The 12,429-nt window shown below is 38.9% G+C and overlaps 1 protein-coding gene across 8 annotated transcripts; it reads left to right on the forward strand.

Annotated features, from left to right (window-relative positions):
* The first annotated feature begins 601 nt into the window (after positions 1-601).
* Positions 602-11,962, forward strand: nxf1a (nuclear RNA export factor 1a). Of its 8 annotated transcripts, none has more exons than XM_054597784.1 (23): positions 604-779; positions 929-1,025; positions 2,546-2,605; positions 3,036-3,246; positions 3,830-3,989; positions 4,079-4,162; positions 4,475-4,579; positions 4,896-4,976; positions 5,388-5,457; positions 5,702-5,790; positions 5,946-6,053; positions 6,165-6,274; positions 8,635-8,671; positions 8,829-8,897; positions 9,093-9,148; positions 9,300-9,407; positions 9,590-9,648; positions 9,767-9,882; positions 9,986-10,028; positions 10,132-10,210; positions 11,268-11,450; positions 11,531-11,591; positions 11,692-11,962. In XM_054597784.1, the coding sequence occupies exons 2-23, from the start codon at positions 929-931 to the stop codon at positions 11,728-11,730; spliced, it is 2,025 nt and encodes a 674-aa protein (XP_054453759.1). In that variant the 5' UTR covers positions 604-779; the 3' UTR covers positions 11,731-11,962. The 8 variants fall into 8 exon arrangements, with proteins under 8 accessions (XP_054453761.1, XP_054453759.1, XP_054453758.1 ...); XM_054597783.1 differs by having other exon boundaries at positions 604-728; XM_054597779.1 differs by having other exon boundaries at positions 605-779; positions 921-1,025.
* Positions 11,963-12,429: the final 467 nt, after the last annotated feature.

Here is a 12,429-nt window from a genome sequence, read left to right on the forward strand (position 1 = left end):
TGGATTATACTCCCTAGAGTGTTCACTTATTTAGCTGTGCATTTAAATCAAAACAAAACAAATTGAAGAATGCTGCTTTGTTGCCACTCACACATGCACACCGGTTCCAGACAAAACAACCAAGATTTATTTGCATGAAAAGAGCTTATTAGCGTCATAAACTCAGTTGCCAATTTTTACACCTCGCAGTTAAACCCACCCCTGCAACAACAAAAAAGAATCCTAGTTTTGTTAAGTTTACAATCCTTTTCGTTGTTTTACCGAGCTGTTAATTCAACTTTGAGGTCATTTTGGAGACTTTTCTTTGCAGCTGATGTGTTTTAAGCGGGTGTTTCTAATTTCCTGTCCACCCTGTTTATACCAATGAGGGTAGAAACAAATGTTAGTCACACCTCTCAGTTTATTGCAACCACAAACTTCACCATAAGGCTGATTCAACACCTTTCAAAAACACTTTTACAGACAGTATAACCCTCATAAAGAAACCATTTAATGAATTGCTGTTGTTTTAATTAGATTGGAATTTATAAACTGTCAACTGTAGCTACATTTTAAGAAGCACAGAAGTTTTCTTTCCCCCCATATCCATGTAAATTACCCTGGTTACAGTGAGCTCCACTGTGTTGGAAACTGTCCACCAGGTGGCGCTATGCTGTTGGTCGTGTTGCAGAAAAGGTGAGCGGGATCGTCGGAGAGACACCAGCAGGGACTGAAGACAGCAGTCAGAGGTGATTGTTTCCCACATTATCACGGGGAATATTAGAGAAGGAACTTAATTGGTAAACATGTGCAATAGTCTGTGAGTTAGTGCCAACAACTACTTGATCAGGCTTTACGCACGGCTACCTCTCAACCGTGTTGGGTGAAGTTTTTTTTTGTTTGTAATGTCTTGTTTTATGAGCAAGTGTTGATTCTCACAGTCCTACAGATGGCAGACCTTGAGGAGTTTCCGCGGATGGATCGTGTGTCTTTGTCTAAGAGAAAATACCCAAACCTGGCTGTGGAGACACGTGTGTTGAATGATGGTAAGTGGGCATTGATTAGGCCTCCATCCAAGTTCACGAGCCCTTTTAGCCTATGTGTATCTATATTTATATATGTGTGTATATATAAAATAAACATCAACAGTTACACCTCTGATGGGGATACAATTTTTCATATTTGAAAATAAATAAAGTTTGATTAGCCTGATGCTGCAGAGCCCAAATGGAGCTTCGCAGCAGACATTTTGGCTTGTTATAGTAGGAAACGCACATGTGAAGTTGTTGATGGCATTCAGGATGGCTGAGATACATTACTAGTCTAAGGTAGAGCCAGCATGCACAAAAGCAGGGCCCTCCCCTCAGGAGAGTGTGGCCTTCACTGATGTTTTTTAAATGCACCTGTGCTTTTTCTACTGTGACATGTCAAAATGGCTGCTGAGAAAAAGGTCTGTGCCTGCATCACAGTAGCATAATATAGTGGGCTTATGGATTGGAGATACAATGACTGAAGCCTCAGTCAGCAGCTACAGTAATGGGGAGATCACAAACACCTGTTCATGACAGCAGTTGTCAACACAAAAAAAAAGTTTATTCGAAGAGGCATCATTTAATGTGTGGAAATGAGTTGGATTAAAAAAAAAAAGTATATTTGTGGAATTCGGAAACACCAGTAGCCTATTTTTCCACAACTACACAAAACAATACGACCATTTCTGGTTTTATTCGAATTTTGCATCAAGAGTTTAGGTGAATGTATTTAAAACATAAAGACAACAAAGTGCTGCTTGTATTGCTGCTTTGTTGAAGCCTCATGTACAATTACTTTGGAATTATCTAAGAAATAGTATTGAAAATAATTAAAACCCAAATGCTAAAGCATATTATCTAAAATATTTTTTTTAATGTCCTATTCTCAATTTAATGACATATGCACATGTATTATTATTTAAATTAAAGAGACTCAATATATATTCCAAATTCAAAGATTAACATATTTTAAGTGAGAGATTTGAATGACTTTGCTATTGATATGGAATTAACCAAATCAAATAAATTATAATTAAATGTACATTGCATTATGTTAGTACAGTGTAGGCTTATATGAGGTGGCCTCTGAGTGTCCATGTGACTGATTTGAAGATGATCTGCTGCACCGTTTCTTTCCCGCGCTGCTTTGCTGCCCCGGAAGTGAAACAGTTCACCGTTTGTACTTCCGCTCTCTTCTCCACAACGCGCAGCAGGAGTAGTTAGCTTAGCCACCGGCTAGTCGGACACACACACACTGCTCTCACGCCGTGCTCGTCTTTTGTGTTTCGTCCGACGCAGAGACTACTCTACATGTGATGTTGGATCTCTTCCCACAGACTGTACATTGTGTTTCGCTAAAGAGATAAACGAAGATCTGCTTCTATATTTTTGTTTTCACCAAAGGCTGTGTGTGTTTTTCATCTAAACTGCTGTATAAATATGGCGGACGGCGGACATTACTACAACGGTAAGACACCCTGTCCACTTCAGCGTTAACCTCACATCCTTTGTGCCACTTGTACCGTTTCCTTCAGACCGAGGGGACTTTATGGTGAGCAGGGAGGTCAGGAGCACTGGTAGCATGAACCTTCAAGGTAAAAGCATGTCTTTGCAGCCCACCACCCTGGAGATCTGATTGTTCCTTAATACACATAAGTATTTACCCAGTACGTCATTGTTACATGTGTCATTGTCATTATACAATGCCTGGAAGGAATTGTATTTAAACAAAGTACATTTAATAAAGTTACTGCAGGGTTTTTTTTCTGAGACGGTGGTAAGTGAAGGTGTGTGGGTTTTGTTTTATTAATTAATGTCTTTATACTTAAAGCAATAAGAGACATTGTGGCTCCATTCATTCACTCCCTATGTCTAACAGTACATTTTTATTATTTTTACTCTAAATCTGTTTTTATATGCCAATAGAATGGTATCGTATGACTGATTGGACTTAAAGTTTTCTGTTTGACTGTATGTTTGTGGTATGATATGTAAGTCCAAACTCATTTGAACTCCCTTTCGCAGAGCATGACGATAGAACTGCACCACAATTTCGCAACCGTAAAGGCAAAGGCTCCCACAAGGGTCGGTCGTATGACAGGTCCCGCAGAGACCGCCAAAGGGGCGGCCACGCCGGGGGCTTTGGAGGTCCTGGGCCACGGTCTAGGCTTGACGATACCGATATAGATGTGACTATGAGTGACAGCTCTCAGGACAACAGCTCCCAGAACAGATTGTAAGTGTGGCTGACTCACTGAGCCAGTGTTTTTTGGATACACTTAAACAATAGTTAAACATTGTACTCCGATATATTTGTTAGAGTAGGACTCATTGATAAAATCAGAAAATAGCACTTGCTTTATTAAGAGGGCTTTAAGAATTGTGTCAAGAGTGTAAGCCGAAAGAAACTTTTAAGAATAATGAAAAGACTTTATGTGACCCACAAACACCAAGACCTGAATTCATTCATGTGGATCCGTTTCAACCACATGTAGACATACACATAGTCGGTCACAGGAAGAGAAAGTAAAAGGAGTCTTCCTATTTTCACATTGGGTTCCCCAAGCTGCTTTCAGAATATGAAAGCACTGTATGTCATCTACCTGCTCGAAAAGTGCACCTGGAAAAACTGAAAGTAAATTTAGCTCAATTTAGTACTTTGTATGACTGTTGTATCACTGTTTTCTTAGGGCTGTTTTAGTTGAATTTAGTTTAACCTAGTTAGGTGAGAAACATTGAAAGTAAACACAACAATTTAGGTCTGGCAGAAGGAAGATTGTTTCAATATACAACCTTTTTTTTTTTTTTTTTTTTTAAAGTGACCCCTATGCAAGACCTTTAAGGAAAGGAGATGGACGCTTTGACAGAGACAGGCGACAAGGCAAAGGGAGAGGAGGAGGTGGTGGCTTTAGAGGAGGAGACAGAGGTGGTGGCGGCAATGGAGCAGGGAGGAGCCGTTCAGGCTGGTACAAAGTAACGGTGCGTATTGCAACAGTTTCTACAGAACATCAATGCTTTTAATATGTAACCTGAAAAGGAGCTCATATTTGGCATCATCTCTGTGACAGATACCCCATGGAAGAAAATATGACAAGAAATGGTTATTGTCTGCTCTTCAGAACATCTGTACGACTCAATACACACCTGTGCAGGTGAGGTTCAGCGCTGTCTTACCAATTGGAAACTAATTGATTTTAAAAAAGGCAGATTTTTTTTTTGTGCCTTTTTTCTTTTTCTTTATTTTTTTTTTATAAATGCACACGTGTTTTACAATCTGATAACAATGATAGTTATTTGTGCTTTTTTTATTTACTTTTTTATTCTTGCCTGCTGGTAAAAACGATACATGTATCTCCAGTCCCAATTTCGAGGTTATTGATAAACTGAATATTTTAAGGAAATAGTGGTTGTGGACATCATTTGTACTTATATGAATTCTGTCACTTTCTCCCCCGTCTGTACAGTACCATGTTGACCATAACAGGGTCCATTTCTATGTGGATGATTCCGCTGCTGCCACTGCTTTGCACAAATGTTCTCACAAGATCACAGACACAGACGGCTATAAGGTATGCTGGGTTATTAATAATAATCTCACTCTTATTAAGAGAAGTCTTTTAAAGTCTGTTATCCTTAATTACCAGTCCTCTCATATGTAACATCCTACACTGATAATAATGGCCAATAACCATAAATCACACTTAAAGGTACTCAACATGAAATTCAGAGCCTATCTTAATAGCCTATCTAACTACACTGAACGTGAAAACAACGGCGTATTGTGCTATGAATATCGTATAGAGGAGCTTAAATCTAATATTGATGTGTACAATAAATCTATATTTACTATCTTCCATCATGCAATGTGATTTTTCTTTCTTCAAGGTGGAAGTGCACGTCAACCCCAGCGCTCCACCATCCTTCCTCCTTGCTGACCTGAAGCCTGAACACTTGGAGCACCTGAGGGTGAGCTTGAGGAAGTAACGTACTATAGGGGCCGAGAAATTTTTGGATGACTAAAATTTTGAATCTCTGTATATATTGTGGCTTATGAAGCAAAATACATGAGTTAAAAAGTAGATTGAAATTTATAAGAAAAAAATGAAGATTGAGTGCGGTTCATTTACATGGTTGCACTTAAGTAACCAGGGTATGACTCACTTTACTCTTGACATGACGGAAGTGAAGAGGGGTTTTGGAACTTAAGTATTTTGGTTTGAATTTTCAAAGGAATTTTCAAATAATTAATTGTTATTCATGTTTTAGTTGGCTTTGTCCTATTCCCTGCCTTCTTAACCAATTAAAGTAAATAAGAAGAACACATTTTCTGCCGTTTTAATGAGGCCTCTCATGTTGTCTGCTCTTTATCTTTCACAGCAATGCATGGCAAAACGTTTTGATGGCTCCCAGCAAGCACTGGACTTGAACAACATCCGAACAGACCCAGGTGATAATACTCTCCTCATCCCTTTCACACTCAAATCATATGTATGATGTATAGAAAACAGATTCAAGCAGAGGCAATCCATACCAGGCTAATTGCTACACGTTAAGTACAATGTTTTTGTTTTTTTTTACAATTTAGGATGCAATTGATTGTACAGACATTTTTTATTACCTTTCTATCACTGAAGAAATATTTTCCAATGTTTGTGTTGTGTTTTTATAGCTAATTTTATTTTATGTGACAGACCTGGCTTCCCAAAACATTGAAGTCACCTTGAATAGGAAGACAAACATGGAAGCTGTCATCAAGATCATTGAAGAAAACATTCCAGAGGTAAATTTAACACAGCTGATATTTTTTGATATTGTTTACTTTTAAATAAGTAACCAACTATTTTCTGTTGTCATAATGGAGGTGCTCATTGTTTCTGCTTTTGATTAAGTGATGGGTCAAACTGAATGTGCTAACACATCTCTCTGTCTGTCCAGCTGACTGGCTTGAACCTCAGCAACAACCGCATTCACAAACTGGATGAACTCACTGATTTGGTTTCCAAGGTGCCTAATCTGAAGACCCTCAACCTTTCCCACAATGAGGTGAGACTGGCTGCTCAGTGGATTGAGCGAATAATGACCAGGCCCTTGAGCTGGTTTATATTTAAAACCTCTTCTCCCACCAACATGTTCTGTTTCTGTCTGCTCGTCCAGCTGAAGTCAGAACGGGAGCTGGACAAGGTGAAAGGCCTGAAGCTGGTGGAGCTGTGGCTGAACAGGAACCCTCTGTGTGACGCCTTCAAGGATCAGGCCTCATACATCAGGTCAGTCAGCTATTTCGGGGGATAAGGGGAGAAGATTTAATGGATAAGACACAGTGGTGTGTCTGTTCGTGTGCAAGTCTGGGTGTCCAGGAGTCTTTCCTGTATGACGAGTATGCATCTGCCTGCTACAACAGAAGATCAAGCAAGCCTTTGTTTGCACGTGTGTGGGTGTGTAATGTTCCTGTACAATTACTGACACCATCTCTCCAGCAGTCAAGGAAGAATTTTTGGAGAGCAGAGCCAGCTGACATTAACCATTTAACTTCCTGTATTTTTGTAAACTTGTGCAGAGAGAGACATTTAAAAAAGAAACATGCAAATGATTCTACTCTTTTTGGTTGTTTCACACATTTCCTCCCACTTGATGATTAACATTTTATTTTCACACTGTAAACTAAACATTTCTTACTTTCAAAAGTTGCTGAGAGGACATCAATCCATGACGCACCTCCACATTGTTTCCCTTTCAGCTTGCTTAAACTCTCCACAGTTTGAACAGCCATCCTCTCTCTGCCAGTTATTCAGCTTCTCTGTGGGACAATTTTCAAGCTTTGTTTAATTTTATGGTTCTTGGTGATGCTGTACACAGCACTCCCCTGCTGAAATCCTGTTTATCTACCCCATAAACTTCTGCAAAACACAATTGCATTGCTGCTGATGCATAGCTCTGAGAATAAGCACTTGGAAAAAAAAAAAAAAAAAAAAAAGACGTTCAGCTTGACAACCTTTTGAATACATTCACTGTGAACTGCTTCCAACAAATATGAATCCACAACAAACTTGAGCGGTACTGTATAACAGTTTAGGTTTTTATTGGTGAGAGGGCAATCGACAGTTGTCTTGACAAATGTTTGGATGAAACAAAGAAAATCTACAGCTAATGATTTCCCCTCCCCTCTTAGCACACTTGCCCACTCTGCCCCCTGTAAAAGGCGAGTATGGAAGGCTGGATAGCCCATGACGGGTAAGATCCCACTTTGAAACCCCGGGACAACCTAAGGCAGGCACAGTCACGATTACTCTGCCTTATACCCCATGAGCTCTGACTCGAAGAGAAGAAATTAAGAAGATGGGGCTCGACAGAAAAAGCTGTTGGGCTGAGGAGGAGTGGGATATGTGTCTGTCAATGACCAATGAAGGGCCGCAGAGAGAAAGCAGTCTGTCTCCTCCACTAAGTTGGTTCCATTTGGCCTAAAACGGGCCTCTGCTGTTCAGTGAATGAAGTGGAGAGTTTGGGTTGCCCTTAACTAACTTCTGAGCGAAATGTGCTCTGAACTGGAGATTGAAGTCCAGTTTTGCCTGAAATAAGTCAAATGAAAATATGTGAAAACACCTCCTCTTCCAGTGTCTGTCTGTGACCAGTACAAAAAGCTCAAAAATAAAGCAGAGAGCAGAATAGAGAATTATCACTCTAGTGCAATGCGCAATGATCTCCCAGTCCCTCTGTAACCAGCGGCGTGAGTCTAAATTATGCTTGAAAATGAAAATCTTACGACATGAAGACCCATCTCTTCAGAATCGATGGTGGCTTTGAGGTGCTTAACTGATAACTGCTCTGTGTGTGCAGCAGGGGAAGGAAATAGGATGAGTGGTGGGAGTGCTGCGTACAGCTCACTGCGAGGCCAGCTGTCCTTTAGGTTCACATCTGTTCTGAGGTTGTCTTTCTTTGCTGATACTCATGGGCGCAGAAACAACAACTCATTACTCACTTGCATAATGGGTGGTGATTGGCATGAATGTTACACTACTTTTGCTAGTGGTTTGTGTGAATTTTAACTGAATATCCTTTTCCCTAGATCTGGCGGTAACCACCTCTCTCCCAGAAGTGCATAATCGTTATTTCACTAGTTCAAAATGGATGTGTCTGCTGGTTTCAGTGCGTTCTGGTAGATTGTGGGTTTCTGCATGTTTTATGTGTGCGCTAGAAAACGTGTGCTTATATTGCTTCCCCGTGTCAGATCTGTGTATCTCCATATTGGGGGAGAGGGTGAGTATACCAACTGGTGAGTACACTTTGGGTTGGGAAAGTTGTCGAAGAGCACAGCATGAAGCTGAAGGAAGGATGATGTCATGATTGATAGTCCATCTGCAAATTTATTTTCTAATAAAAATGTTAAACCATTTGTGGCACTGGTTGAAGTCACACTTCATCCATTTACGTGTATCTATACATGACTGTATTCTCCCAAATAATGTTGACAGTTTATCAGCTTAAAATGGAAAACTGAAAGGCAGAAAATTATGTTAAATGGGTCAGCAGGTGTGACTGACAGTGCTTTCTACCTCAGTGAGCAGGATGTATTTGTGTAGTGAAGTTCGTGGTAATAACTATCCTGTTCTTGATCTTTGTTCCGTACCAGTGCTGTGCGGCAGCGGTTCCCCCGGCTTCTCAAACTGGTATGTCGACAAGTTAATCTCCTCACTTCATTTCTTTGCAATCATTGTCATTTAGATGCAGTCATATCACCAAAGAAATCAATACACAAATGCAGCAAAGTCTGCCAGTGATAATTTCTCTCTTTTGCACCTTAATTCATCTGTGGTTTCTTTTTAGGATGGTCATGACCTCCCTGCACCCATTGGATTTGATGTGGAAACGCCAACCATTATCCCCCCCTGCAAGGTAACTTGTGTTAGCTTGTGTAATTAATTGCAAATCTGCTCAAATTGACATTGATGATGTCTTCTGGAGTATGTCACAATCAGTGGAACCTCTCCAAGGTGTTATTTCATTAGTAAAACATTTCAGAAGTTTAAGCTGTGTTGTCCTCCTTAGATGAATGTACCTGACAAAGGTTATTTTCTTTTGACAATCCAGGGCAGCTGCTTTGGCTCTGATGAAATCAAGGTCCTCATCCTTCGGTTCTTGACACAGTGAGTTTCTACCTATTTTTTCTTTTTTTTTATTTTATTTTTTTTTTAATTTTTTTTTTATGAAGACAATCTTCTTGAAACAGTCTAGGGTAAATGTACTGGACACACAACACAAGAAACCCAAATCAAGTGATGTGTGACTGTGTTTCAGGTACTACAGTATATACGACTCTGGGGACAGACAGCCACTCCTGGATGCGTACCATGACGGAGCATCGTTATCCCTCACAACACCTTACACCACCCAGAACCCCTCCAGGTAAGAACAAAGACACTCACTTCTGTTTACATGTAGCAACACTGAATAACACATGAATGAATGGGATGGGAAGTTTTTAGTGTTACTTCAGATATAATTTTAGGAGGAATTAGTAATTAAGTAATTATGAACTCTTATCTGTATTTACAATGATTCCATCTGTCCCTCTGTCCTTGTTTTAGGAGCAGTCTCGGAGAGTACCACAAAGACACTCGAAACCTGAAGAGGATCAAAGACACCAGTGAGTTTACCCATCGAGCTCTTGACCTGTCACTGTGTCTGAATTGTTGAGTTTGAATGTTTCTGTGATTTGACAACATCCTCCTGATGTTGTCCTCTCTGAATGTTGCCTTTTTCAGCGGTGCGGTTTCGACTTCTGAAGCACACACGACTGAACGTGGTGGCTTTCCTCAACGAATTGCCCAAAACTCAGCACGACATTGCCTCCTTTACTGTGGACGTAAACACCTTCACGGTGAGATCATGTTTGTTCTGTCAGCCAGCACTTGTCATTTGCCTTTTTTCTCTCTGAATATTTTCTCAGTATTCATTCTGCAAAAATGTTTTCTTTTTTACAGAACACACTACTATCATTCACAGTGAGCGGTGTCTTCAAAGAAGGTGACTTGTTTGGTCATTGTGATTTCATATTTATATTTTTCCCTCATCCACTGCGAAGATGGTGTTGATTTTGTTGCTAATGTTTCTCATGTTGGTTTTGCAGTTGCTGTTGATGGTAAATCCCGAGAGTCCACCATGGCCTTCTCTCGAGTTTTCATCACAGTCCCAGCAGGGAATTCTGGGTAAGTTTCGCTCCCAGTGGTTTGAATCATCTTCCTGTTGTCCTTCATATTTTCCGTGAGGAAAGATCATAGTACTTAATAAGCAACAGCAGTTGAAGAACTTTTTAAAAATAAAGCTGTAAAGAACTAAACGGTGACATAAGTTATATAGTATGCATCTCAAAGTTAAAATTAAGTTAATTTTTTTCTGCATGTTACATGTTGCTACTGTTCTCAAGTTACAAATGATTTCAATGTTGCTCCTGTTTGCTGCAGACCTTAAGTAGTATATAAATCCAGTCAGATTACAGCTTGAATACAGTATAGTAGAGTGTAAATAATTTAGCATTCTTATTTTCTCCTTCACTCTAATAAAACCAGAGACCAGCATAAAACTGCATTAGAAAAATGACTAGACTCGAGTATTTAATTTCCCTTTTTTGGATGGTAATTATTTCCTGATGAAGACCAATAATGTTAAAACAGGTTTACAATTTAAAAATAATTGTCTAAAAATATTACATTTTAAAAAGGTAAAAGATTGTGTAGATGTTGCCAGTCTGATTCCTCATGTTTTGGCAGGCAGAGACTATCCTACAATAATACAACTGAATTTGTAGCTTTTCAGTATCCGAACAGTTGTACAACTTGGTTTTTTTACCTGGATGGTGGAAATGATAACCTACAAAACTAAAACATGTATAACACTTTCCACTCTCTTGTTATTAGTGGAGACAAACAAAAATCCCAGTTTATTAACAGAATTCAAAGACTGGAGTTAGTTCTTGCTTTAAGATTGTTTCACAGTAAAAAAAAAAAAGTTGAATTATTTTAGGATTAATGCTTCCATCTAGTTTTGCAGTCAGATAAATGTGATTTGTGTTGTAGTAGAGTGAGTACTGTATCACAAGGATTTTGAAAATGCAACTTGATATAAAACGACGCAGTTTAAAATTGCCTCTGTTTGAAAAGTGTTATACAAATCAAAGTGCCTTCCCTCAAGTCATGCATCTACTATTTTACTTCACCACCATGAGATATCTTATTTTCTGTCTACTCTGTTCCTCCTGTGCCACAGTCTGTGCATTGTGAACGACCAACTTTTCATCCGGATGGCCACAACAGAGGAGATCCGCCGAGCCTTCGTTGCTCCTGCCCCGACTCCATCTTCCAGCCCCGTCCCCACCCTCACTGCACCGCAGCAGGAGATGCTCACGGCCTTCTCGCTAAAGTCTGGCATGAATCTGGAATGGTCCCAAAAGTAAGTCTAGTTTTTTTTTTTATGCATATAAAATGTATTCCCTTAATTTAAGATAACTTAACCGTTATTCTCTGTTGCAGGTGTCTGATAGACAACGAGTGGGATTTCAACAGAGCGGCACAAGTTTTTACTCAGTTAAAGGTAATATGATAATTTATAGTTAGTCTCTACGCATTTCCATAAAGGTGTGATCATTTTTACAGCAAGGCCCTGAAATGCTTTCTCTTTTTTCTCTTTCCAGACGGATGGCAAGATCCCTGAAGTTGCATTCATAAAATGAATAGTTGAATCATACTTCTGTGAAATAAAATCTGCAGTTATTTTATTTATGTCTTTGTTTTATTAAAAATGTTTATCAAGCTTACTATTTTGTTTTCAAAGACAATTGTTGGACCTGAAGACGGATGTTATTAGACCATTTTTGGTTGATATTGTAACCTTAGTTTTTGTTAATTTGTATAGAAATCACTACATGTTTTCATAAGAATAAAGACATATAGCCAATGGTTTAACATGTTGATTTGTTGTATTGTGTTTAACAATAAACAACATTTTTGATACACAACTGATACATTTCACTTAAGCCACAATAAGAACAAAACATTGAGTTTGGAAGTTGTTTCTTGACCATGGTGAAAAGTAACTTCTAATACTAATTTCCTTTGGCTGAAGAAAACAATGACATACGGTTGAAGTTCCTGGAAAAAAGAATTCTAGTAGACATCAGTATAACAAAATCGTTATTTAATTAAGCTGCCCTTTCATTTCCAAAGGCTTAGTTACATACAATACCATTGCTTAATAAAAACTCATCACAGAAAGTAGTTAACACATGGAAGTATAAAATAATCGGTTGAAAATTTGGAATTATATTCTTCATACTTTTTTAATTAGATGTGTATATTGTCACCCATATTGTTATAAAACAATTTAAAGCTTGACAAACAAATCCAAAATAATTTGTATTTAAATCATAAAA

The sequence above is a fragment of the Anoplopoma fimbria genome, chromosome 4 (assembly GCF_027596085.1).
Source record: "Anoplopoma fimbria isolate UVic2021 breed Golden Eagle Sablefish chromosome 4, Afim_UVic_2022, whole genome shotgun sequence".
Classification (NCBI taxonomy): domain Eukaryota; kingdom Metazoa; phylum Chordata; class Actinopteri; order Perciformes; family Anoplopomatidae; genus Anoplopoma; species Anoplopoma fimbria.

Bases quoted from the DNA above. Each gene is read 5' to 3' on its own strand.
- nxf1a (XM_054597784.1), top strand. From the start codon at position 929: ATGGCAGACCTTGAGGAGTTTCCGCGGATGGATCGTGTGTCTTTGTCT. The intron at 5,458-5,701 runs GTGATAATACTC...TTTATGTGACAG, and splicing joins CAACATCCGAACAGACCCAG to ACCTGGCTTCCCAAAACATT. The intron at 9,149-9,299 runs GTGAGTTTCTAC...ACTGTGTTTCAG, and splicing joins ATCCTTCGGTTCTTGACACA to GTACTACAGTATATACGACT.